Source organism: Cydia amplana, chromosome 2 (assembly GCF_948474715.1).
Source record: "Cydia amplana chromosome 2, ilCydAmpl1.1, whole genome shotgun sequence".
In the NCBI taxonomy this organism is placed as follows: Eukaryota; Metazoa; Arthropoda; class Insecta; order Lepidoptera; family Tortricidae; genus Cydia; species Cydia amplana.
The window spans coordinates 19362400-19389018 of record NC_086070.1 but is presented as its reverse complement, the minus strand read 5'-3'; the positions used below and the strand labels follow the sequence as shown (position 1 = coordinate 19389018).

The 26619-nt window shown below is 36.1% G+C and overlaps 2 protein-coding genes and 2 long non-coding RNA genes across 4 annotated transcripts in view; 3 read left to right on the top strand and 1 right to left on the bottom strand.

Moving 5' to 3' along the window:
• Positions 1-25778, top strand: part of LOC134659896 (uncharacterized) — a 63485-nt gene extending 37707 nt beyond the window's left edge. Inside the window, exon 2 of the long non-coding RNA XR_010097835.1 lies at positions 25547-25778. This is a non-coding gene — a long non-coding RNA (uncharacterized LOC134659896). The remainder of the gene's footprint in view (positions 1-25546) is intronic.
• LOC134659888 (uncharacterized) overlaps positions 1-26619 on the top strand; it is a 130352-nt gene that overhangs the window by 48999 nt on the left and 54734 nt on the right. The window lies entirely within an intron of this gene.
• Positions 493-5780, top strand: LOC134659427 (vacuolar protein sorting-associated protein 72 homolog). The gene is made up of 9 exons (XM_063515073.1): positions 493-649; positions 992-1115; positions 1556-1682; positions 2105-2281; positions 2714-2789; positions 3498-3589; positions 4393-4570; positions 5082-5246; positions 5559-5780. Exons 1-9 carry the CDS (start codon positions 519-521, stop codon positions 5749-5751), a joined length of 1263 nt encoding a protein of 420 aa, XP_063371143.1. The 5' UTR covers positions 493-518; the 3' UTR covers positions 5752-5780.
• On the bottom strand, positions 6339-13983 carry LOC134659421 (uncharacterized). The gene is made up of 5 exons (XM_063515065.1): positions 13869-13983; positions 13290-13472; positions 12458-12678; positions 8236-12250; positions 6339-7672 (listed from the first exon to the last, which is right to left on the bottom strand). Exons 1-5 carry the CDS (start codon positions 13942-13944, stop codon positions 6627-6629), a joined length of 5541 nt encoding a protein of 1846 aa, XP_063371135.1. The 5' UTR covers positions 13945-13983; the 3' UTR covers positions 6339-6626.

Below are 26619 nucleotides of genomic sequence, written 5' to 3'. Positions count from 1 at the left end.
GTCTTACACTAGTACTAGCACCCAAAAGAAAAGGATGACTATAGTTTTGTTTGTTCCTATTTACTGACAAATTGGTTTGACCAATTATAACTATTACTTATAATAAATGTACATAGGTGTGGACGCTAGATGAGATTGGCGACAATTATTTTCCTGATCAAATCGGACTCTACTTCAAGTAAAGTGTGATACTTCAAGTAAAGTGTGAGTATAATATTGTATTCTTTGTTTATGCGGCACTGTCCTATAATGTTATACTACTCTTTGGAGTAGGTCATACCAGCTGAATGCATCTCAAAGAAATGAACGCATCCATTTGCGTGACAGTCTGACAGTGACACTGACACATCACTGACAGCACAGAGATGCCACTCCTCTCCTTCAAACCCTTCAAATCAGCTCCTTGATTGAGTGTTGAGCTTTATTAGTTTTCGAGGTATTCTTGTGGATTTTATGAAATATTAATCATATTTCAAATTCCGCCTACTATCACACATATTGGATTGATTTTTTTCACAATGGCTCAACGGGAAAAGCGTGCCAATGCCGGGAATCGAATGGCAAAACTACTTGACGATGAAGAGGAAGATGATTTCTATAAAACAACTTATGGAGGATTCCAAGAAACCGAAGAAGATAAAGATTACATGTAAGTAGTTTCAATTGTTTATCTAGGTATTTAAATAACTTCTCAACTTAGTCATGCCATGTTGTTTGCCTTTTGTGGTAATGATTTAGGTACTTTTAGTGAACGCTATCTGACTCAAACTAATTAGACGAACTTTGCCTACCTGACCTGCGTTGAGAGTATGAGTTGCGTTCTCGCGCGCGACTCCATACATCTAGCGCGACTTCAAGTATGGACTCGTGCGCGAGAACGCAACTTATGCTAGACCGCCGGATGTAAGTACCTAGTTGCCATAAAAGTTTTTTTGTAAAAAGCGTCACCCTAGTCTTGAAAAAGATTAAGTATAGATTTTGTTCATTTTAGTGAAGAAAGGGAAGCTGACGACGTTGTAGATTCCGATTTTGATATAGATGAAAATGACGACCCAGTTTCTGATCAAGAAGTTGAGGAAAAACGGAAACGAGCTGTTGGGACCAAGGCATATAAGGTTGTACTGAATTATATTTAGTGTAAGGCCTGAGTGGACGCTCTAGTTGGGCGTGCAGCGGGGCGGGGCGCGTGGCGTGCATGTTAAACAAACGCAAGCGTATAGGAGCGGCCTTAGTGCACGCTGCTCACATCACTTGTGAACCCGACGCCACGCTGCACGCTCCGCCGAACACTCCACTTCGAGCGTCCACTCCTTATACTTACACTTTCATGGCATTATTCATGAACGAGTTACTGGCCTGAATTACCTATGAATTGTTTGTATTTATCTGTCATTTTACTTATGTATTTGTAAGAAAGGGTTAAAATATAATGTAACTAAATCAGGCCCTTAAAGTTTTATGAACAAGGAGGTTAGTAATTTCCTTCTGATATCCATGAATTAAATTTTCTGTGTTGAACTCCATTTTAATCCGTAAAATACAATAATTAATCCAGGACCCCAAGAAAAAGAAGACAGCTGCACCCAGAAAAGAGGTTGTAAAAAGAGTGAAAGAAGATAAACCAGAGAAACATAAATATAAGAAAGATGAAGATTTCGAACAATCATTAAATGACTCTATAGGTGTGTACTATTTCTAAGAGTGTCATACTGTCATTCACACTTTTAGCTGACACAATTCAGACATTATTATTATGATATGTACATGGTTTTACTGGTAAATGCTATAAAGGTAGGTTGTAGCCCAGGAATGGGACATGATGGGCTTGTAAATAAAATAAAAGGTTACTGTAAGACTATGTACTCGTATCTACCTGTGAAAACTTGTATAGCTCATCATTACAATGTCATTAGTTCATTACCTATCTTGTTATTCTAAGAAACAAAATAAAAATAAACAAAAATGTACGGAAGTATTATACATTATGCTTACTCCCATCTTAATTGGTATTGATGTATGTACATGTGCAATCTGTAGGCAGGTACACCTACTTCCATAAACATTTTTTTTTAATATAAGATGTTGTTGATGTGATTGTTTACAGGCCGAAAATCTATAAGGAAAAGTACAGCAGTAAAATCATTAGAAACACAGCAAAGGATAAAAATAAGGTCTGAATTGAAAAAAAAGAAACCAAAGAAAGTGGAAGAAAAAATGCCATCGCAGGAGGAATTATTAGAAGAGGCACTCATAACGGAACAGGAAAACTTGAAGAGCTTAGGTATAATTGTTATGCATAACTCCTATTCATTCTGCTACCCTATTACAGAACCCTCCACATTCTCCTGGCATCTTAAATGAGCCTTGGATATTGACAGCGCCGGCCCGAGTACTTTCTTAAACACAAGTTAGCTGACACAATCCTGCGGGAATTGAAAGGCGTAAACACTAATAGGCAATAAACGAGTTCTGATTCCGATTCTGATACACGATCAGGGTAGAGCAAGATTAAGTTTTGGCACTCCATGTTCAGTATTAGGTTCTGTAGTTACCCGTCTGTTTTTTCCATGATGTATGTTTTCACAGGATTTGCCATTTTTGCGCCCCCCTACCATTTGGCGCCTAGAGCGGCCGCTCCACTCGCTCTACCCTAGATCCGGCCCTGGATATTGACTTTGAAAAGAATTAATGTATGATATTATTTCTTTTACAGAGCGATTTGAGCAGATTGAACTTGAAAGGAAAAAAGTAAGACCAACTAAAAAGGCTATAACAGGTCCAGTCATCAGGTAATTATGATAATTCAAAGCAAGAGGGTTAAGGTAACGGGTATAGTTTAACAACTATTAGGGTTATTCATAAACGGCTGCTAACTTAATCAGTTGATGATCGTCGTTTGTCCCTATCTGTCGTTATGCTATAGAGAGGGACAAACGACGATCATCAGCTGATTAATTTAGCAGACGATTATGAATAACGCCGTATAAATATATAAAGTGCCTGCGCTACGCCTGCCCTTAGCATTTATGCTCACACCTAAGTGAACAGAAAAATGACAAAAACACGTCAAAAGCATCGCCTTTTTTGTTAGTTTTGGATACCAGCACACATTTTTCATAAACAGAAGTTCATTAGGATTTGCAAAAGATGCTGAAAAAAAAACAATAAAGGCACAATATGTACCTCTAATTGCTAAATGTGAGGTAGGAGTCACGCACAAAAAATAAATTTACAGTGAAACCTGGTTAATTGGCACCTGGATAAATGCAAAACCTTAATAATTGCAACCAAATCCCCAAATCCGGGACCTGGGTGCAAAATGCAAATTGAGGTTTTGCATTCATCCAGGTGCCAAATAACCAGGTTTCACTGTAAATTTATTTTTTGTGAGTGACTCCTACCTCACATTTAGCAATTAGAGACACTTTTAAAGTCGGGCAGACAGATATTTTTCGTTTAAAGACAATATCTAGGTCATTTGTTTGCTTGTTTTTCAGATATCACTCATTTGCAGTGCCACTAGAATCGGAAGAGCCTGACAACTTAGTAACGGATATCACTTTGAGTGATATCATTAAAAGTGAGGAAGGTTAGTACCTTGCTCCAGTGAACTATTCTATTACTAAATTGATTTAAATGTATATTACAGTATTCGAAATGCCTGTCATAATTATACTCTAGTCTAGTGAAACGCCGCTCATAAATACATAGAAGATTTCATACTATCGCAGCGTACTACGTAGGCGAACAACACGCGAACGCGAAGCGAAGCGATGCGGCGCGGGGTGAATCAATCCTTTGATGCCTATAAAAGTGTCCTACGTGGGCGATCTCGTTTCGAACGCCGTGGGCCCTCCGCACCGCGCCGCGCCGCTTCGCTTCGCGTTCGTTTCGCTTATATAAGACGCAGCGTATGCAGATTACGAGCGAGTATTAATAGCGGTCACACTGGCGTCGAATCCGGTCCAGTGACAACGCTATAATTACAATGCATAGCGCTATCTCGCTCGCCCATCGCATCGCATTCTGAATCTAAGTGAAATCTACCTATAACAGAGAATAGTAGAGATGTATTTGAGTGCTTCAATTTTCATCAAGTGCTTCTACCCAAACATGTAAGGGTGGTATTCTACCTGTCCAATATTTGATCAAATGTGCATTGCGTCTCACTCTGTCATTAAGCAAAATGATAGACGCAAATTCAAATTTGATCAAATATTGGACAAATGGAATACCACCCTTAACGACTTAGGCAAGTTTACTCGTATCTATAAACTGAAATAATTTTTATTTAGGTACTTACTAAAGAAAAATTTACCAGGTTCTCCAGTGGCCGAGGCCGGATACTTACGATGAGGCTTTAGACAAATATATCTAATTTAACGTTTTCAGGTTTAATAACACCCTGCGACATAGACATGGAAGAGGTGCCGGTGGCGGAGGAGCCCAAACCAGAGGAGCCTAAGCCTGAGGTCCATCACGACACGGACAGCATGCCCAGCCTGAACCCCACCAAGATTGAGATAGACGTTATAGGGCCCGATGAAGAGTTCAAAATCGATGATGTTGTGTAAGTATTAAGTACCTGAACAATACTCAAAGAAAACTAGTTAGAAACTTAAATTACTAACGAGTTGCGTGAGCGTCACCGCCCATACATTCTCATTGAGGTTCGCACAGGACGCGACTAGAAACTAACCGGTTGGTAACGCGGTGGTAACGCGTTAGCAACTGATCGCGCGTACCGGTCGCCGCGCTACTGGTTAGGTTACCTGAGTTTGTTTTTTTTTTTCTAATATTTTCCCCTTGTTAACCGTGTGCTTTTGTGAGCAGAAAAAACGGAACTGACTGAAACCTTGCAACTTGAGTAGTATCGGTGTGCGAGGTACAGTTTCCACCTGGTTTGAAATTATGATATTATTAGTTCCGTCACTTTTGAGTAGCTGCCTGTGCGAAGGGCCTTAGTCACTCGTTCGAGATATTTCGGAGAGCCTACATATCCATTTTCAAGCACTAACATTGATGAGCACCGGCTTACGTTTCCCATTGCTTACCTTAACTTTTAATTTTTGACATTACAGCACAGAAGTGAAGCCCAAGAAAGCTAAGGCCTATGTTAAACCAAAACCGGCCTACGAGAGGACACTTCTCACGTTCGAGAACGATCTAAAGGACAAGGCGTTCAACAAGTGCTATCGACTGAACAAGCCCAGGAGAAGACAAGACATGCTGTGTGCTGTCACCAAGTATGTATCTGTATTTATTTACTAGCGGCTCTGTGAGCTCGGGAACTCATATGGCTCCGCCATTTTGAAAAAATTCCAAAATATGAATCGAAAAAAAACATCCATATACCTAATTACCCATCGAACCTGTTCAGAATATTTCACGAAGATCTTTTGAGAAATGCGTGCCTGCTCCCCTCAGGCGACGCCCTTGAAAATAATCTCATCCTACTCAGTTACTTTACTACCAAACAGTTCTCCCATAGCCAGTAGGAAAACACCGTAGCTTTTAGATATATACCTACTTGTCTAAATTAACCATTCTTTTGACAGGAAACCAGCGCGTTACATAGATCCCATCACAAAGCTGCCATACCGAAGCGTAGACGCCTTCCGGATAATACGCGAGGCCTATTACCAGCAGTTAGAGGCCAGAGGCGACCGGAACGACCCCAAGTTGCAGGCCTGGCTCAAGTGGCGGCGAGCGGACTCCGCCTCTACTTATGTGCAGATACATATCAAGTAAAATTTAGTTCAATCTTGTTGGTTACGGTCACAGACAATCCAACCTCTAGACATAGCATAGTCGCGCTACCCCCTCTGCCAGACATACGGTAGCGTTACTCCATCTTCGAGTCAATCCCGTGCCGTGATTGGTCCGTGTCTTTGAACGGACCAATCACGGCACGGGATTCGCTCACCTCGTCCTCCCGCACCCCCGTATTTTTGGCAGCATCGGTTTCATGAAAGAATTGGCCTAAGCTCAGTCTAGAGGTTGGATTGTCAGTGGTTACGGTAAAGTACTAAATGATGAATAGTTCTATTCTGTTTTGCCTAAGAACGACAATTAATTTTCGAATCAAGTAATTTTAACCTTGAATCAATACTGTAATTCGTCAATTATGATTTAGTTCAAATATACTTTATATTGTTCATTCTAATTTGATATAAACCAATAAAATATTACCGAGATCTCAAGTTAATAACAGTGTAAATAATATACGTTAATAATACGTTTTAGTGTTGCATTTTTCATTTTGATATTTGTATTCATTTTTTCATTAATCCAAACCCAAGCACAGCCCAATTAAATGAAGGTAATAAAATAGTGTATTCATTAACTTAAATTTATTGTCAAAGTAATAAATAGCTACAATATAATCTTAGTGCTAATAATAAAGATTCAATGTCTGTACAGTTGTACAATAAATTTTCTTACAATCTATATAATTATAGAGACTGGTGTATTTGTAACAACTGCTTATATTACCCATTAATAACATGTCATTACGTAACTAAATTATTGTTTTTAAGAGTATCGTCTACACTATAAGGTACTGTAAATACTGTACTGTCATTATATTTAAAATCTAGCTGTCTACAACACTCCTGTATTTTTAATTACAATTCGACGGTGAAAGTAGGATTTAGTCTTAAGTCTGGCACACTGTTTCTTCTCGGTTTCGTATTGAGTAGCTCCTTCATAGATATGAGACCAGAGGCTTTAGCGTCAAACCGTGAATGATACTTGGAAGGGTCGGTCGTAGGTAAGTAAGGGTACTCCGTGAGATAAGTCTGCGCGTTTTTAATTTTGTTTTCTTTTGCATACTGATTTAACTGCGACACGGCCATTTCATACGAGCTCAGTTTATTGACGGACACGTTCTCCATAGAACGAAAGGTCTCTAAAACTGCCTTTTTGTGTGGGATTCCTCTTAAACTACCCTGGCGACTGAGTTTACCCTCCATCACGTCATTAAATAAATCTTCCACATTGAATTTCTCTGATATCTTCACTAGTTTATTGTTATTCGATGCACTGCCCTGGTTTTCTTGCATCTCCTCCCAAGCTTTGGATATTTCTGAAGATGGCAATGAATGGGCTTTTATGTTTTTCTTGACTCTTTTCTGCGGTCTTTCGTGTTCAGGAGACTCGTCCGAAGTGCTGTATAGCATTAACTCGCATTCATTTAGCTTTGAAGATTTCTTAGGTTCTCTAAGCTCTTCCAGCGATTTGAAGTAATTCTTGGCCATTTTGAAACGAGACTTGTAATCTTTCAGCTCAGGTACGATTTCTCTATCAGGTGTTGGTTCTGGGGAAATTTCTGATTTGCTCTCGACAATTTCTACTCCGATGTCAGAAATGCTTTGATAAGACCCTTGATTGCATTTGTCAGACATGGATATAATCTCTATATCGATGGATTCCATACTTGTTGCACTTTCCAGACTTTTATTTGCACTTTCTTTTTCATGGTTTTTAACCCAAGTTGATCGTTTATGACTGATTTGGGGTTCTATTGGCTTAAATTCGCTATGGGATTGAGTGGAGTTAGGTGTAGAATGTAAGGTTGACGGTGAAGAAGAAATTCGCGACGAAGACGAGTTCAGTGGGGAACATGAAGTTGACGTTGAATTTGATGATGTGCAGATAGGTTTTGCAGTATCTGAAAATAAAATCATAAGTTATAAGTTTCAGGTTATATTCTAGTCTCCTTTTTTTTGCCATTGTTATACATGATTTATTTCGACGAAAACAATATATGGAGGAGACAGTAAAAGTTAGTAATCTGGAATGGAGATATATACAGGGTGCTTCCTGTAACAGGAGCAATAAATAAAACTGTAGGATGTACTCCTCAAACTGACCAACATTTGTTCAGCAACTTTTGAAAATAAGTCATGTTTTGATTTTTATTACACTTTAAAGTTTATTCTAAGACGCAATGTATTGCAAATTTTGTTATGTTTAAAGCATGACAAGCAACGTCAAACACACTGATGTCAGCGTACATTGAAGGCAATATTTATTTTGTATGAAAAAGAGGAAGTCTAAAGGATTCATAATTTTTAAAAGTTGCTGATTAAATGTTCGTCAGTTTGAGGAGTACAGCCTTTAGTTTAATTTATTGCTCCTGTTACAGGAAGCAGCCTGTATATAATCTCCATTCCAGATCGCGCCATATTAACTTTAAGTGTAAATTAATTCACTACATAAATTATTTGTTACCTAAAAGTTGGCTGACTACTTGCAGTGGATTCGCTCCTGTATTCTTCACTGAAGATCGTCGCACTAGTTTTTGTTCTGTAACTGATTTTGATGCAGATTCAAAAATAGATATGACGTTTTTTACGTTAATTTTCGGTAATTCTTCGCAAGATTTATATTTGTCCAAGTCATGTTGAGGTACTTTCACAGCTGTTTTGCTAAATATGTCCATTTCAGATTTACTAACTGTAGTTTTACAAAGCACTGTGGAAGAATTATTCATACTGAGACTTTTACTGTCCAAGGGTTTTGCCTTTTTATCATAATTTTCGCGATAAATTTCTATGCCATGCTTTTGATTAAATGTTTCATCAAACGTTTTGTGATGAATTTTGTGTGTCATTCTTGCTCTCTTGTCTTTTAATGAAGCTGTCTCCTCTGGTTTCTTAATATTACTTAGTGTCTCATAACTTGCGTTTAAATAATTTTCATTTTGTTTTAAGTATTCGCATTGATAACGCTTATTTTCTATATCAACTGATAACACCTCATCTGCAGACGCTATACTTTTCTCACTATCTTTGCGATGATAAATATTATGCATTGATCTACTCTTTCTATATTTCCAGGGTACAGCTTGGTCTTTTTGCGATATATTGTGGAACAAAGATATTCGACTAGAAACTAAACCACTTTCATATTTCGCACCGCAGACATCTTCCGATGATTGATCTGCGACGCTTGGCTTTCCAAAAAAAGAGTCAATTTTATTCAAAATCTGTTTCCTCGACGTTCCAAAAAACCTTTTTGGACTTGTTTCAAACGCTTTAAACACTTCTTCAGGAAGTTCTTGTCTTGTAGGCGAGGACTGAGTGTTACTTGAAGTAAGATTCATTCCTAATTCGTCTTTCTTGCTAGGAGAAGATTGCATTTGTATGGGAGAATCACTACTTTTTGGCGATCTGCTTCTTGAACGAATCGAGTCTGTTTCTTCTCTCTCCACTTCCAGTTTATCATCCCAATATTTCTTCCACTTTTCTACAAGCTTCCCATCAGTTTGAGTTTCTTCTATTGAAGCTTGAGGAGTTGGATACTTTTGTCTAATAATTTCGGTCACGTTTTGGGTCACGGCGCCACCTTCACTTAAAATTTTCTTGGCTATTTCTTTTCCTCTTTTTTTAGACAAGGAATCATTTGGCCTCAGGTGTTTAGAAGAGAGCCGTCTCTTCTTTTGATTTGCCTTAATTTCATCAGACTTAGCCTCAATTTCTCGTATTCTATCGTCCCAATATTTCTTTCGTTCTAGTACAATGTTATTTCGGTTGTCACTACCAAATTTAATTTCGCCTTTTTCTTCTTCGGACTCAATAATCTCATTTTGAAGGGTCTGACTTGCTGAAACAGATTCAGTGACATTTGACTGAACCTCAGAAATCTCGCCTTCTATTTGCTTTGCACGTCTTTTCACATCTGAGAGTTTTTCAGACGCCGAATCGACATAAATATGATTTTTTTCAACTGTGTATTGTATCTCATTGATTTCTTTTATGTTGTCGTTATTGACTGTTAGAGAATCTGAAGTTGGGAAATATTGATGATACATGTCGTTTAGTTCAGCAAATGCCACTGTAACTGTTTCTAGACCACCCTGTTTTGTTATCGAATCAGTTCTTGGTAATTCTTTCATGGCTGACGAGATGCTCCGGTCATTTTCTTCGATGATTGGCGTAAATGTCATGCGTTTTATTTCTGATTTAGTCGGTCTAAATTCATCAATCCTACAACTATCATCAACATTCAAATCACTGCAAGTAAGCCACAATTCTCTTTCAGCGGGACCCATTTTAATTAATTCTTCAGATTTAAGACCACTGAGGTCCGTGTGATTTTTTCTGTATTTTGGTATTTCACATAACATACTGCTCTCGTTGTTGTTTGTATCAGGGGAGCTGTTGCTGTCATCGATGCTTACATACGCTGAATCCCACATATCTCTTCTAGGAGTCAAACTTTTGGTGATATTGGACTGTTCGGTATTTGGGTCTTTGTTGTATTCCCCCGTGGTTATATTAATAATTTCTACATTTTCTGTAGCATCAGAGTCGAGACTATGAAAAGTTAATGAGTCCGTTGAACGCCGACCAGATTTGTTAGTGTGTGTAGGGGTCGAGAAAACTTCACTTGCACATTCTTGAACTTCTTGTCCTTTGGGAACGATTTGAGTTATATTCTCATTGTTTGCTATCATTAAAGATTCCAATGCCGGTTCTGGGGTCGGCACTCTTAAAGAGGGAGGCAAAGACACTGGGGCGCCAATAATGAAGTCGGTTACGTTACTTGGTATATCATTTTCCTCATCAATAGAATGTCGGTGAATAAAAAAAGGGTTTATAAATTCATTGCCTTGTAGTAAATCGCTAGACATAGGTCCACTATTCACATAAATGGAGTCTTTATGATCTGCAATGTCACCAGTTAAAATTTTTAAAACTGGAGTTTTCGGTCTTTCTACAATATCTGGCTCTATAAACGGATTTGTGATTAATGGAGACGGAGTGTTAGAATAGGTTTCTTCCACAAATATATTTATTGGTGCAGTAGTAGTTACTTCACTTTGAGACCGGTTTGTTTCATATTCTGTATTTATAAAGGAGCCCAAAATCTTTTCTGTTTCATAACCTTGTTCGTATGTCTCATTAAGGAAAGGATTGCTTGATGATGAGACAAAAGAAATATTATCTTCGTGCATCTTTCTGCCAATGATGATTTCCTCACCTTTACAATCATTTACAAGTATAGGTATCTCTTTTGGTTCATAACCTTGACTACTTTCTTTAAAGATTACTTGTTCATGTAAGGATTTCGGTTTTTCAGTTCGCAGTGACACCGAAATGCTTTCTGGTATAATAAATGTGTCACGTTTATCATTAACGACATATTTATTTGTATTCGTCTCACTTAATGTTGAATTAACAATATCTGGGACATCTTGTGGATTTCCCTTATTAAAAAATGAATCGCTGCTGCTTTCTAACATTTCTTGTTTTTCTGCCATAATACTATTGAACATCTTACAAACTCTGTTCATCTTTAATATTTTTTGGGCTGTCGTGTTAAATCTTTGAGGCATTAATGGCTCGTCAAAGCTTGTTAATAGGCTCCTATCAGACTGCGAGCCCATGCTTAGAGTTTCGTCGCTGTTCTGGTTTTCGTCAGTTGTCATTAAAATTTTGGCTTCGTCATCACTTATTTTTTCCAGTGTTCCGTTCTCTTTTAATAGCATCTTCTCAGTGACAAAATCAACAATACGTAAAACAACTTTCCTATCAGATTTAATATCCACTATGTCTATTTCTTCACCATCTTCTAAGCAGAAACTCTTTTGTTGTAGTATATCAATAATATTATGAGAAGCTGTAACTGTAAACGGTGACCCTACAATATGTTGTCCTCTACTTGTTATGGAGAGTTCATGTCGTCCCTCATAGCTTACAGTGTAACCAATTTTAGAATGCTCTGGTTTTGAGTCGACATTAATTTCAATATCATAACGATCTTTAGGAATAAAGTAGGTTTTGTTCATGTCGTTTTTTCCATACGATCGCAAGTAGGTGGCTCCTTGTGTTATCGGTAGAGCATTTTCCGTGAAGGCAGGCTTTGTCTGGAGCCCCAGTAATTTTTGGCGTATCAACTGTGCTTTTCCGAAGATAGGAGGAATGACTGTCATGCCATATGTGTCTCGTGGACCTTTAATGAGTATTGTTATTTCACCTGGATCGAGGCATTGTTGAGCAGTCGGATATATCTTAAAATAGACTTTGTTCCGAACTTGAGCTGCTACGAGGCCAGAGCCTCGAGCAACGTAATCGAGGGTGAATTGCGAGGTTTCAGGAGAGGTTCGATGCGATGGCGGCTTGGATACGGGAGGCGAAACCTTGGCGAGCGCTTGGCGTACACGATCTAAGAATGTAGCGAGTTTCCATTCTTGATGCTTGCTGAGCGAGTCGTTCGATTCCAGCTCCTGGCGGGAGAAGACCTGGAACAAAATATATACCGTGTCATACTTTTACTTGCCAGAGATTATCTCTGTTGCTCATGCGCAATTTTATGGATGTCAAAAGGCGCGATTGCGTCGGCTAAATAATTGTGAGCGAGCATCAGAAACATGTACTTGTTCAACTATCTATTTAATATAAAATTAAGCTTGGGCGTTCATTTTAAGTAAAGATACAATAGTCCTTACTGGCTCAACGCCAAGGTAATGATCAGCAATAGTCTGCGCGTGCTTGAGGGAGAGTCTGGTGGGCGGGTGTCCGGCGCACGCGCCGGGCAGCGCCGCGTCCAGCACGCCGCACAGTATCCAGCCGTGCCGCCACACGGTGTCGAGGTGCTCCACCCGCACGGGGCCCGCTTCTGCCAGCCATTGTAGCACGTCTTCCTTCTGCTCTTCGCTTGAGAATATGACTGGAATCGAGAATTTTTTGATATGAGTATTTTGAGCGAGTTGAGTGATTTGAGTACATCAGTCACCTGCAATAATATGTTACTCTTAGAAGGCCGCATAAATATGTGACATGCTCTTATGGATCTACACGTAATAAGATCGTGTCAGATATTTTTTCGGCTTTCGTTGTGTAACATATTATTGCAAGTCACTGTACAAAATGAATGTACGCCGTCGTTGTGACAGTATTATTTTGTAGCGTTGGTATTTTTAACTGTTGACATTTAACTTTTCTCTTCGAACTTCGATTCCTGCAGTAGACATTGAACTCAAAGACGAAGGAGCTAATTCTGTTAAGTACTCGACATAAATCATTGAAGAAAATCCCATACCTATTATGAAAGACTCTTAAATTGTAGGCAATCTTCCGTCGTAGGTACATATACGGTAACGTGGATGTGACTATGATTCCGTATCATGAGTATTCACATTTCAGCATGTATACTTATCTGTAAGATTGAACTCATAACATCTGGGTCTTAGGATATACGTGAGAAATGCAGAAACATAATTCTGCCCATAAACCACCATCAAGTTTTATAGGCAAGAAAAAGTATAGGTTTGTACATACTCGCTCTGAAAGCGTTGTCGATGCTCTTCAGAAGTCTGAAAAGGAAGCTCTCCTGGCCCCAGAAGAGAGTGAGCAGTGTCGCCGGCGCGAGGTACCGCAGGGTCGTGAGGATAGCTTCGAGGGCCGCAGACCACATGCCGCGTCTCGCCTCCAGTTCGGGGTACTCCGGGATCGTGAACAATCCTGCAAGAAACAATATGGCTTCTATAGTTAAACTAGACACTGCGACACTTCGTGTGGAACGCGGTAATCGGACTCCCGTACAAACTTTGAACTACAATCCTCTCCCCTTTTGTGATAGAAAGTAACAAGGCAATAGAAGTCTTATTGCTAAGAGTGGCCAATTACTATGGGTATGAAGGGGCCAATAACTGGGCATTTTCACTTAACTGTGCATCTTTAACGGCCAGTTAGCAATCGTTACAAAACTGACGGTCAATGTCAGATCCCATACATTTTGTCAGGAATGTAACGGTTAGACGTTACTGAAACACGACTTAAGTCGCGCTTTAAGGTGCACAAGTTAAATAAGTGAAAATGCTCAGCTATAACAGTCACCCTACGTGATAGTATACAAACCAATGCTTCGCGGATGTTCCTTTTCGAGTACATTTTCTTCATAGGCCTTATTGAGATCAAAAATTGTATCTGACATTTTCTGGATTTGTCGTTATGGTTCCATATCGAATATTTCTGACTAGTTTAAAAGTTATATAATGAAATCGGTAAAATATACACAGTGGCTTTTGGTCCCTATCCGTTTTCTGAAACACATCGAATTTTAGGTATTTAAGTAAATACGTAGTTGGGAAACAAGGACGTTCAATTTTAAATCTAGGTTCATTTTGATTTCCATGCAGTTTCATGCTGGGTGCCTACTTTTTTATTTGAGAGCTTTACTAAATGTACTACTAACGTGTTACCTACCAATAAGTATTAGATTTTCAACAAACATTTTTTTTCCTGATGTGAGAAATGATAACATGTCGACGTTTCTCCCTATTTGATTTTTTTCGAAATAAGTTCCTTCTTTATATCGTGTCTTACATACGTACATGTACTTACTCACACTCAAAACTTACTTGCGTAGTGACTCGTTGAACATACAATGAGATCACCCAACTGTTAGATTTTTATTAACAATCCCAACAAAACATATCTTATCAGTCGCTATAGATGGTGGGTATCAGATAATAGATACGACATGATTCACTGGAAATTAATAAGAGCGCGTTATCATGGCTATTTTAAATTTGGTATTGTTAATTGTTATCTATACATAACGAAAGTGTTATTGTTAGCACACTCTGTTTACTAACAAACCCAATAAATATAAAAATATTGTAAAAAAATAGATATTTGTTGGATATTGTGAGAGAATGTTAATGCCACTCCTGACCTTAAATTATTGTTTAATGTTTACTGCTGTAATGCTTTCTGGGAGATCTGAAAGCTTGAAACAATATAATGTACCTACTAAAATGTCCATTCAAAGCTATGGTCTCACAGTCCTGTCTTGTTTTGTTTCTTTATCGCGAACGCTGTAAAGTAAAGGGTTCTTAACGTCAACATAATATTATATAAAAAAAAATTATACGCGATATAATCCGTTTACATAGTTTTAATTCATGAGTATTATCGCGGTAAGCGGTACTCGAAGACATTATTAGAATAGCTTTTCTAGATTTACTTACTTTTTTTTAAAATGTGGCTTCCATCAACATTATGATGATTTTGCCAACGACGTCAACTGTGCTCGTAGAGCATTGCTTATAGTAAAGTGATAGCTGTACTTTACAAATAACCACGATGGATTGCTCGGTGATGACTATAGTTCGTTTTTTTAGCATTAGAAAGAACTTGAAAGAAGGTAAGCGATCTTGACATGTCTTTTAAATGAAAAACGCTTTTTAAAAATCAGTAACTATTAGGTACTAATGAAAGCAGAAGAATTATAAATGATCGTATTAGATTCATAATTGTTACATATTTGCCGTAACTTATTTTTAATATGTGTTTTTCAATTAAAAGACACATCAAGATTATTTTCCTTATTTCTAATGCTAAAAAAACGAACTATAAAGAATGGTTAAACGCGTTTTAAGCCTGATAATTCATTAGCTGCACACTTTCGCGTTAGTTCACTGCATAGGTAAAATAAGCACACAACATACGTGAGCAAAAAACAAAAAATAAGTGTTCCGTGAACAAAGTTTTGTACGGAACACTGAAAACTCGAGACGCCTTCGCCATTTTGAAGTTCATCTGGAAATTCTTTCTAGATGTTATAATTAGGTACTACATCTAAATAGTAATTGGCGAGAACGTTAAAATAGTAGGTACCGACTCTATGAGTACATAGAGTCGTCAAATCAAATCTTCACTGTTTCGTAATAAGCCTGTCAACGAGTATTTGTAAAGCTGTTTTAGACATAGACATGGCTTCCTTTAGCATGTCTTAGGTACTGTTTAATTATCATAACTGAGAACATATACCTATGGTGTTGACGTGAATAAAAACCAAGTAATGATGCTGCAATTAAAATCTGCACATAATATAACGAATATAGCTGTGTAGGCTAAACCCACTTACAACCTCCAAAATGTGGGTCACGATGGTATCTTCATTGTGTGAGACGAAGATATCACAATAACACAAACAATAACGGTTAGTTTGGGATTTTCTCAGAATTCTCGCTTTATTGTGTGAAATGTATCAAGGCTTGGATCAGGGGCAGGCGTTATGACATTGTAACGGTATCTATTTAAGAAGTTTTATGTTGTGTGTGTGTGACAAGCTTGTCCACGTGAACGTTTTAACGTCCTCCTAGCTCCTAGCCTCTAGTTGGCATTAGCCCTGCCTAAGAAGCAGAAGATCCCGGGTTCGAAACCCGGTAAAGGCATTTATTTGTGCGTTTATCATGAATATTGTTTTATGAGTATGGATGTTGTAGGTAAGTATATTTACTTTAAGTAGGTATAAATTGTCTCGTTTGTATTTACAAATAAAAATATTTATATTCCATTTATATATGTATTTCTATCATCATTCATCAATATGAATGTGGTCTTTAACGATGTTTTTTTACTCATTCAATGCCGGACGTATTGTCTTTACCTACCCATATTTAGTTCTTCTACTCAAGTTAATGTTATGTATTCATGTAAGTATGTATTTATCTTAACCATTGTTACGTCAATATTATGGCTGAAACATTGCATTTTGAACTTTGCTGATTTAGAAAATTATGCCTTATTTGTAACAGCACCTAACTGAGCGGTACCTGTTAGATATTTGACGAGAGATAAAAACATCAGGCACTGTCAGAAAATGATAGATTATCTTGGAATGTTGAGAATAACATGTTTTTCTTTACCCTGTTAACAAACGATATGTGTAGGCACTTATGTATTATTCTACACATATCTGCTAATATTAAACACGCATTGGGGTATATTTAAAGTTGTAGCCCTAACTTGCAGTTTAGATTTTGGAATTTTTATATTATTTTTACTCAGAATTATGAGCTCTTTGAAAATAAGCGTCTTCCAAATTTCTTAAAATTTTTGTTTGTCTGTTTTGTTACGGTCATAGAAGATTGTATTTATAATTTGGGGTAGATACTTTAAAAAATTGGGGGCATTTTTTTCTCATTAAGGATAGAAAAAGCTCGTGATTCCGAGTAAAATTTCCAATTCTAACAAAAGTTGTGCTTATACCTTAAATGCCCATGTGAAATTGCTCTTTTAAATAAATTACAAGATGAAACCTAATATTGCCTGGGGCATCGTCCCCAGGACGCTTGTAGCGTTTCGAATTGAAATGCAAATTGGTTGTTTTAATTTATTAAAATTTCAGTGTAGATATAAAAGTAGTATATCCGGGAAATTGACTACTTATTCTATTATAAAGACGCAGACACTCCGCTTATCTTTGCAGATTAAAACATCTAGGTCGTAACGCTATGCTATACTCATAAAAAAGAAAATTTCCATAAAACGAGTGCGCTCAGCATGAAAACTTTAATTTGCATATGCTATTACGATATCTACCTACCATTTTTAGGGTTCCGTAGCCAAATGGCAAAAAACGGAACCCTTATAGATTCGTCATGTCTGTCTGTCTGTCTGTCCGTCTGTCCGTCTGTCTGTCCGTCCGTATGTCACAGCCACTTTTCTCCGAAACTATAAGAACTATACTGTTGAAACTTGGTAAGTAGATGTATTCTGTGAACCGCATTAAGATTTTCACACAAAAATAGAAAACAAACAATACATTTTTGGGGTTCCCCATACTTCGAACTGAAACTCAAAAATTTTTTTTTCATCAAACCCATACGTGTGGGGTATATATGGATAGGTCTTCAAAAATGATATTGAGGTTTCTAATATCATTTTTTTCTAAACTGGATAGTTTGCGCGAGAGACACTTCCAAAGTGGTAAAATGTGTGTCCCCCCCCCTGTAACTTCTAAAATAAGAGAATGATAAAACTAAAAAAAATATATGATGTACATTACCATGTAAACTTCCACCGAAAATTGGTTTGAACGAGATCTAGTAAGTAGTTTTTTTTTATACGTCATAAATCGCCTAAAAACGGAACCCTTCATGGGCGAGTCCGACTCGCACTTGGCCGCTTTTTTGTATTTCACTTATGATGCAACTGAAACGCTTAAATTAAATTAGCTCATATTTAAAATGGGTTGTCGAATACCGAATTCATATATTATAAGCCACCACAGATACCTAGATAAGTTTTATTCTCTTTACCAAAACCAATTTTGTTAATTTTATTATTTAATCCATTCCAGGCACGAAGTATCTTATTTTTTCTGGTAGAGCATTATATTAATGAAGCCATGCTTTTTCTATTTTACATTTGTTTGCAGATAGTAATGTTGAATGTAGACGATTTGCTCTAGTGCACTGTAACTAGTAAGTAAATCACTATGTTTATAATCAAATAACTTCAGATTTTCCCAAAAAAAAAAGAATACCACAGTTAAGACCAAATGCCAACACATGTATAACACAAAAAAAGACGAAAGAAATAAGTCGCGTCTACGAACTGATACACTGGCTACTTTACACTTTTTTCACTGCTTTTTGCACCAAGCCCCGCGCTTGCGCAAGGAAGACTGGTTATTCTAAGGTGAGATTATCAATTGTTTTATATCAGGCACGCGCACGCACCGTATCAATCTAGTGAAGATAAATCAACATGTATTGTGCTAGTAAATATTTGTAGAACGTCCAGTTCAAAAAGATATGTGTAGATATAATTGTAGTGAAAATTGTATATTGGAATATATATCGGTACTTATACCTATATGTTGAAATCATAATCAAACTTTAAATCGAAATTATATTTAAATTAATACTGGTAGGTATCTGGATAATATATGTTGATTTAATTATATAAAACTCACGTAAATGCCAATAATAGTTACTAGAATTGGGTCTCAGTCTCGCCGCCCTAGCCAACGAAACAGTTTTCTTATAAAAGTGCTTTTTGGCGAAAGTAGGTACCTAAAACGGCTAAAACTGTACCTGTACCTACCTATACCTACGTAGATGTAGTTTGTTTTCTCATTACCTATTTATGGTTAGGTACAAATTCGTTTTTTTACAGGTGGGGGATATAATTTGTTTAGATTAAATTTTACCAAAATCTATTTTTAACGAATGCAATACAATCTGCGAAAACGCTATGTGACGGCATATCGTAAGGCACCGTACTAAATGTCATTTGCGTGGATGTTAACCTCAAAACAAAGTAACGCTACTCTCAGATAACGTGCGAATGCGAGCTACAATATCCCATGCATGGTTTATGTACCTATGTGTCAGAGTTATACCTATAGTTAGGTAGGTATAATTCTCTCACATAACCTCATATTATCACCACCACAGCCAAAAGAACATCAATCATGTGTACTAAAAACAAATATGAGATATATTTGGGGGTTTTAATACAAAAAAAAACTCTGAAATCCGTGAACCAGGTTAAAAAGGGCGTATTAAATAGTGAAAATTCGAGCAGAAATAACGGAAAAATATACCTACCAGAGTTCAGTTATTTTCAAGCTCGTCTATGCAAAATGAATTTTTATTTATTTATTAGAGATTAATCACAATTACATAAAATTTTGATCTAAAAGCATTGTTAGACCAGAATGGTTTGTCTCGATACTCCATTCCGCAGTACTTATGATTATTCTATGGCATGATCGATTTAAGCAGTAACATTATAGCTGCAAGCATAATATAGCGCGTTATGCTCCAATGATTGAGTCTGCTTGCAAATAGTTTCATTATCATTTTGTTGTAATACGTGTTTTTAGGATTCCGTACCCAAAGGGTAAAAACGAGACCCTATTACTAAGACTCCGCTGTCCGTCCGTCCGTCCGTCTGTCACCAGGCTGTATCTCACGAACCGTGATAGCTAGACAGTTGAAATTTTCACAGATGATGTATTTCTGTTGCCGCTATAACAACAAATACTAAAAACAGAATAAAATAAAGATTTAAGTGGGGCTCCTATACAACAAACGTGATTTTTGACCGAAGTTAAGCAACGTCGGGCGGGGTCAGTACTTGGATGGGTGACCGTTTTTTTGCTTGTTTTGCTCTATTTTTTGTTGATGGTGCGGAACCCTCCGTGCGCGAGTCCGACTCGCACTTGGCCGGTTTTATAGTAATAAATCAAACGTTATCAAATAGTACCTGTAACAAATTGAATGAATATGTAGATAAAGTTAGAATAGTAAGATTACACTTAGTTTGTAGTATGTATTTCCATAATCTCTTCCAATATATAGACATAAATCTAATAACTCCTGTGGCAAAATGATTCTGTCGGTTTCAATCACCTTTACGTATTTCGAAAGGCATAGGAGATAGAAAGGGATAGGAGGTTATGTGGTATTCAAAAGATTGAAGCTTTATTATTACGAATTTCAAGGCATTGAGTCTTAAAAGTAATCACCTTAAAGCCTTAAAAGTGATAACCTCAAGAGACTTTAACTGCCGTATTCGAACTTTAAGATATTCACAAGAGATGACCCGTACTAGATCCATTCTAGATACGTTATAGTTTAGATTTCAACTAGTTCTCTTTTGCAGCGCCATTCGGGCAACCAATATGTCACTTTTACGATATATCGTGTTAGATATCTATTAGATGTGAATTAGATCTCTAAGTAAATCTTGTGGAAATCGTTCAAGAGTATCTCCAGAATCGCGGAAATGTCAAATTTGACAGGTTAGATCGTAAACATATCGTATCTTGGCGATGTCTAAAAGATATCTAATAGATGTCTATTACAAAATTCGAATCGGGCCCTAAGGCTACCTTTGTGACAATAACGAGTTTCCTCCTTAACTGCTCGTGCAGCAAGGTTTTAATTAGGTCCATGTTCTCACGAACATGAATTGTTTTAATTAACAACTACTTACATTGATTAAAGCCGAACGGGCTAAGCCATTTTACGTTTGAATGCTCTTACATAAAGGTATTATATGTGGATTCTCGAAATATCGTAAAAACGTATTACAATAGAAAACATGCTATTATTTTTTATCTTTATTTACTATCTATTGCGTGTTGAATTAACTTTCAAAATCCATATTTTCCTTTTTGTATAGTTGTTCCCATAGAACAAAAAAACACTAATTCTATTTTTGTCGTTTTTCAAAGGTCATAACTAAATTACCTAAACATATGTAAGTTTTAATAGTACATAATATTACTTTTAAGGCATTTGTAATTATTCAACATTCCAAGTACAGAGAATTGATAATTTTGTGCTAAATGTTTAATAATCAAAAGTGACAAGTACACTTTCTTACTGACATTCCTGGCAATGCTTTACTCCAAACAAATAGGTAATTCTTCACACAATGTTGATATTTCAAGTTGTTTGGTTTTACTTTACGTAGTCGTACCCTATTTCAAACAATACAGAAATTTGAAGAATTAGAATTGCAAACGTATTGTTTAATTTCAAACAGTATGTAAGCAATAACTTAGTCGGCCAAGGACGCACATACATGGCATACACGCGCATGGAAAGTGGTCCTTTCAGCTCAGTGACATGAATTAAGTATAACATATATTATTATTATTTACAGCACTTTTCGTGCGTATGTCGAAACTAAAGTGCCATATGTGTACTGTAAAACGTTGTTCGATACACGTGCGAATAGGTAATTCGCAACTCGTGTCGATTTATTTTTATTTATTAATTTATCGACACTCGTTTCGAATTTCCTCTTTTTCGCACTTGTATCGAAAATAACTATTATTAAATCTGAATATGGCTTTTGACTTGTTGTCATGTTCTGAAAAAAAAAACTCTTAACTCTCTATTTTACATAACTTACCTATTGTGGTAATAGACCAGGTGCATCACTCAGTTCTAAATTAAGAGCCCGGCGCGTTATCGATTTTAGAGCCAAAATGTAAAATTGATAGATTTAGTCGTTGAAATTGTACACATTTTGTTACGTAATATCTAAATAACAAGTAGGTATTGGTTTCTATTAGCACGTCTTCTCATCTTGCCTTTTAATAATGAGGTCCCGAGCGCAATATATGACAAGAAGGGTCAGTTTTTAAAAATTCATCAAAAAATTATACCTAGGTATAATTATCTTGCACTCCACTAGTGGTAAATTTAAAAAAAATATGTATAAGAACAGTTTCAGAAAATGTTGTAGATTGTTTAAGTATCAAAATTACGTTGAAATTAAGTCGATTTTCACGAAAAATATTCACTTGTTTTGAAGTAATTTCTGGTGAAAATTGATTTCGTCTAACTTTCATTTACTCTTGTTCAATATCATATAACAAAAATGTAGTCTATGAAAGTTGGAGTACAGGATATGTGTAATACAAAATTACCATTTTTAGCAGTCCAAACTTTACGTTTACAAAATTAAGATCGACTAAATCAATGCTTTACGCGCGTTTACCTAAACCATCAGAAAAAAAATCATTAGGTACCTACTAATTTAGTGAGTCAGTTTTCAAAAAAATGATCTGTACAAATGCAAGATATGAAGACGTGCTAACTGATAATAGATACCAGGACGCCGATTTTTGAATCTCGACCGTTCGATTTCATCACTCGAAAATCAGTGGAAAACGATGAAATGCTATTTTTTAAATTCGACTGATAGAATTTGAGAATCGAGTGGTATTGACCACTCGTATTCAATTCTATCAGTAGTAAGTAGGAATCCACAATTTTAGTCACATTTGTATTATATGCCGCCAATAAAAATATATTTCTTAAAGGAATTAATTTATTAGATTTTTTGTGTTTTACATTAGCTAATTTTTGATTGAAATATAAATATTTTTAAGTCCTTATTATCGCTAGTCAATCACTACACGGTCGAATGGTGACTTTCAAAAATAAGTATTATTGGGATCATGCGAAAAAAATCGTGACAAAGGGTATAGCCGGGTAAGCATGGCCAAACTGCCCTTAGCGAAAAAAACAATTTCCTTTTACTGGATTATTAACCTATATATAAGTAGTGCTTTCACCAAATATTAAGCCTCAAATGCTTCAGATTTAAAAAAAAATGCAAAAAAAGAAAAATCATTTTTATTTTATTACAGCCAAAGTACTAATCCGATATTTTTGTAATTTGGGTATGTTGTATATACAATTAAGATCGCTTTCTGAAAAAAATAATATTGAATTATCTCTTAAAATAATAGTAAAAAAATGAGATGAAAATTTTCAGAAAAATAAAAAAAATACATGCGAGATAGCGACAGTTATCAAATTTACATATTTCATGTAGAATTTAATAATGTTTAACATATATTTTTTTCAAAAATTAAAATCGGGATTAACAGTGTTAAAAACTCGAATTTGTAACATCCCATAATACCTTCTCTTCATACAAAATAACTTGTACGTTATACTAGAAAGTTATATTCCCAACGCAATTTGAATTTAGAACGCGACTTATTTTGTTGAGCGCGGACCTTAAACTCCGTGGCTGTATGCGGCTAGGGCGAACGGCATTAAGAGATTAAAAAAAAAAGCGCGGGAACAGGAAAATAGGCACGAATTTTATACAGAGCGTTAACGATTAAAAAATGTCTGTTCCTTTGATGAATAAAATACGTCATATTCTAAATTCAAATTCGTAAAGACTGCGTTCACAATATACTTCATTCGTTTATGACTACTTACTACTCAGCTTTGCTTGTATGAAGAGAGAGTATTATGGGATGTTACAAATTCGAGTTTTTCACACTGTTAATCCCGATTTTAATTTTTGAAAAAATATATGTTAAACATTATTAAATTCTACATAAAATATGTAAATTTGATAACTGTCGCTATCTCGCACGTATTTTTTTTATTTTTCTGATAATTTTCATCTAAATTTTTTACTATTATTTTAAGAGATAATTCAATATATTTTTTTTCAGAAAGCGACCTTAATTGTATATACAACATACCCAAATTACAAAGAAATCGGATTAGTACTTTGGCTGTAATAAAATAAAAATCATTTTTCTTTTTTTGCATTTTTTTTTTAAATCTGGGGCATTTGAGGCTTAATATTTGGTGAAAGCACTACTTATATATAGGTTAATAATCCAGTAAAAGGAAATTGTTTTTTTCGCTAAGGGCAGTTTGGCCATGCTTACCCGGCTATACCCTTTTCGTGTACGAATATTTTCTACCACTCGCTTTTAAATTCGAACGTTCGGAATTCAAAAATCGGCCCCCAGTACTTTTTATTTCTATTACGTAACAAAAGGTGTAAAATTTCATCGACTAAATCTATCAATTTAAATTTTTGCGACTAAAATAGATACCGGGCTCTTACGAGACTCACAAAATTCCTTAAACACATTTTCGTTTGCATAAAGTAGGTACCATTAAGTTTAAGGACATAATAATACTAAGCGGCATAGTCACGTATTAATACGTACGTACGTGTAATTTATATTAATAATAAAATATGAGTATGAGTATGAGTATTAACGATGTATTATTTATTAAGAACAATTAGGAGGCGTTTCTTTTCTATAGTTATATTTTATATTCACAAAATTTTTTTTTTGTCGTACTGTCGTAGTCAGTTTTTAGAAATTGAAAACTCATATTATTTATATGCACATTTTTTTTATTAACGTAGAGACAAATGGGAGAGGGAGCGGTTACGGGAGGCAACAGGGGACTCTCGCGCAGGCAGCTTTCTCGCGCAAAGGATTGCCATCGCTATCAGCGTGGGAATGCTGCCTGCGTGATGGGCACCTTGCCGAGGGGCCTAGGTTTAGAAGGTTGGTTTTAGGATTTTTTTTATTAGGTTTAGTTTTAGTTATTTTATTTTATAAGGTACTTAAGTATTATTTACTTTACTTTAATTGTATTATTTACGTTAAATAAACTATCTTAATATCAATGGGAGAAGATCAATTTGAATGATTAGAATATAGGTAGGTAGGTACTACATTTTTTTAATTTGCAGTCCTTGTTAAATCATTGCTGAAAAGCGTACCGTTACCTAATTAATCCATAGCGAGGAAATTGAAACATTTTTATGACGGAAATGTATAAATTTGCCCTCGTTGGTCGGAGGGGAGATTAATTGAGTATGCAGGTAACTGGCCGACTGAATTAACCGACTCGCATGTCGGCGAGGTAGGGATAGCACGTGTTTGATCCACTTTGTTAAATTCACTTAATTCTTTTCTTTTTTTTGCTCATGACATTTAAATAAATCAATTATGATTGTATTGAGAGGGATTCAAAGAATTGAAATGCGGGGGCAGACACTGTTTTCAATTTGCTATCGTAACAATATTTTTTTATCATTCTATTAATATCATTTTGTCACATACAATAGGTACACATGTCCTGAAGCGGAAAACTTGTGAAAATAACCCTGGGCTTGAAGAGATGAAGAGATAAGATTCTTACTCATTTTTAGTGTTGCGTAGCCAAATGGCGAGAAACGGAACCCTTATAGATTCGTCATGTCTGTCTGTCTGTCTGTCTGTCCGTCCGTCCGTATGTCACAGCCACTTTTTTCCGAAACTATAAGACCTGTACTGTTAAAACTTGGTAAGTAGATGTATTCTGTGAACCGCATTAAGATTTTCACACAAAAATAGAAAAAAAAACAATAAATTTTGGCGGTTCCCCATACTTAGAACTGAAACTCAAATTTTTTTTTTCATCAAACCAATACGTGTGGGGTATCTATGGCTATAGGTCTTTAAAAATTATATTGAGGTTTCTAATATCATTTTTTTCTAAACTGAATAGTTTGCGCGAGAGACACTTCCAAAGTGGTAAAATGTGTGTGCCCCCCCCCTCCTGTAACTTCTAAAATAAGAGAATGATAAAACTAAAAAAAATATATGATGTACATTACCATGCAAACTTCCACCAAAAATTGGTTTGAACGAGATCTAGTAAGTAGTTTTTTTTAATACGTCATAAATCCCCTGTCATAAATGAATTATAGTGCATTTTAATTCCCTTTCTAAGCCAATATCTTGCTGATGGTACGTTGTTATGCTCAGATTGCTCAGCAACGGGGCTGACAAATCGTTCTCCGCGGCATTAATCTAGATTTATATAACATCAACGGAATCTGCACCATTGCGATACTATTAATATATACCTATACAGGTATATTAAACATATTTATAATATTTGGGAAAATTCTTGTGATGCAATTGGCATATTTTGTGATCTTTCTAAAGCATTTGATTGTGTGGATCATGGAACGCTCATTTTGAAATTAGAACACTATGGTCTGTCAGAAAATGCCCTAAACTTTATGTCTTCTTACCTTAGCAATAGAACACAAACAGTTGTTGTAAACAAAACCCAGTCTAGCGGAGCTGTAGTCCAATTAGGAGTGCCGCAAGGTTCTATTTTGGGTCCATTCCTGTTTTTGGTTTATATAAATGATTTGCCATGTATAGTAGAAAATCTTTGTGAAATAGTTCTTTTTGCTGATGACACATCATTACTTTTTAAGGTTGATCGGTTGCTGATGACACATCATTACTTTTTAAGGTTGATCGGAAATCTACCGATTATAGTGTAATTAACAGCACACTCGTTAATGTACTTAACTGGTTTACTATGAACAATTTGCTTCTTAATGCTAAGAAAACCAAATGTATTAGATTTTCTTTGCCGAATGTTAAACCAGTCGATACTAAAATACTTTTGAATAATGAATGCTTAGAGATGGTAGATAAAGCTCTGTTTCTTGGTTTAACATTGGACAAAAATCTACAATGGAGTCCTCATATCGGAACACTAGCTAA